Here is a 1,423-nt window from a genome sequence, read left to right on the forward strand (position 1 = left end):
ACGAGGCATGAGGCCAGCCTACAGATCAAAGTTATTTTCTCAAGCTGACGACTTCATCAAATCTCATCAACGCTCTCCACTCTCAATCACTATGACATGGCGCGGCCGCCAACGAGGCATACGACCAGCCTGCACGTCAAAGTTTTTTAAATCCTGTATCGCTTGCCAATTGTCTAAAGTTAACCGACACACCAAGTCACCTTTAGGCTGTTTCGCAGGCGTAGACGAGCGTTTCCAACATGTCCATATGGACATCATCGGACCACTACCACTGTCGCAGGGTAAAAGATACTGTGTGACGTGCATCGATCGTTTTCACGATGGCCCGTGGTGATTCCTGTTTCAGACATGACGACCGAAGTCATTGCCGGCGCGTTTATCGAAGGATGGGTAGCACAGTATGGTGTTCCTCATATTATCACGACTGATTTAGGACGTCAGTTTGAATCAACGATCTTCCGAGAGTTGTCCAGACTATTGGGTATCAAGCATATTCACACCACAGCATATCACCCCCAAGCGAATGGGATGGTTGAACGTATGCATAGGACGTTGAAGGCTGCTTTGCGATGCCATAATTCTAATGACTGGACGCGCACACTCCCATTGATTCTGCTCGGGTTACGGACTTCCCCAAAGGAAGATCTAGGCGTCAGTTCCGCTGAAATGTTGTACGGAAACCCGTTACGTGTTCCAGGACAGCTGTTGTCACAGAAATGCCAAAAGCCAGGTGAAACCGATTTCGTTTCATCACTTCGTAATGCATTGGCTCAACTGAAGACAATCAACGGCAGCAGACACGGGCATCACCCAGTCTATGTTCCGAATGACCTCCTAACCAGCAAGTTTGTGTTCGTGCGTGTCGATCGGGTGAGAGCTCCATTGGAACAGCCGTATGAAGGTCCGTTTCAAGTTCTTCAACGAGATGAAAAATATTTCGTAATTAACAGAAGAGGGAGCAGGTGCACCGTCTCGTTAGACAGATTAAAACCAGCTTATTTGACTAACGATGAACTTACCGGCAAGCAGTTTTCGCCACTTCCTTTAGTCAATCATGAGCGGAAACAAGCATCCGAGAAGAAGGTTCTTAAACCGTCGGCCGTTTCTTCAAAGGTTTCGCGTTCTGGCCGAACAGTGCATTTCCCAGCGAAGTTGTGTGACTACCGCGAGTAACTTCTCTTCATGTGTAGCGCGTCGTCGCCCGAACTCCGTCGCTAGGAGGGGGGTACTGTGGCGACACAGTAGGCTATGCTTTTATTGAATTTAAAAAGGAAAATTCAATTTTAAATATTTTAAGTTTCGGTTTGAGATTGTAGAAAACGTTTCCATTTTTCTCTCGTGTAAAAAGTTTGATTAAAAGATTATTAACATCATAAATTTTGAGAGTTTAATTTATTAGCAAGGTTAATAGACCCTAGCTAAA

General features: G+C 45.7%; 1 protein-coding gene across 1 annotated transcript; it reads left to right on the forward strand.

Moving 5' to 3' along the window:
• Positions 1-348: 348 nt before the first annotated feature.
• LOC119688458 lies at positions 349-1,173 on the forward strand. Its single transcript, XM_038103135.1, has one exon. It carries the CDS (start codon positions 349-351, stop codon positions 1,171-1,173), a length of 825 nt encoding a protein of 274 aa, XP_037959063.1.
• The last annotated feature ends 250 nt before the right edge of the window (positions 1,174-1,423 follow it).

The sequence above is a fragment of the Teleopsis dalmanni genome, chromosome X, assembly GCF_002237135.1.
Source record: "Teleopsis dalmanni isolate 2A chromosome X, ASM223713v2, whole genome shotgun sequence".
In the NCBI taxonomy this organism is placed as follows: Eukaryota; Metazoa; Arthropoda; class Insecta; order Diptera; family Diopsidae; genus Teleopsis; species Teleopsis dalmanni.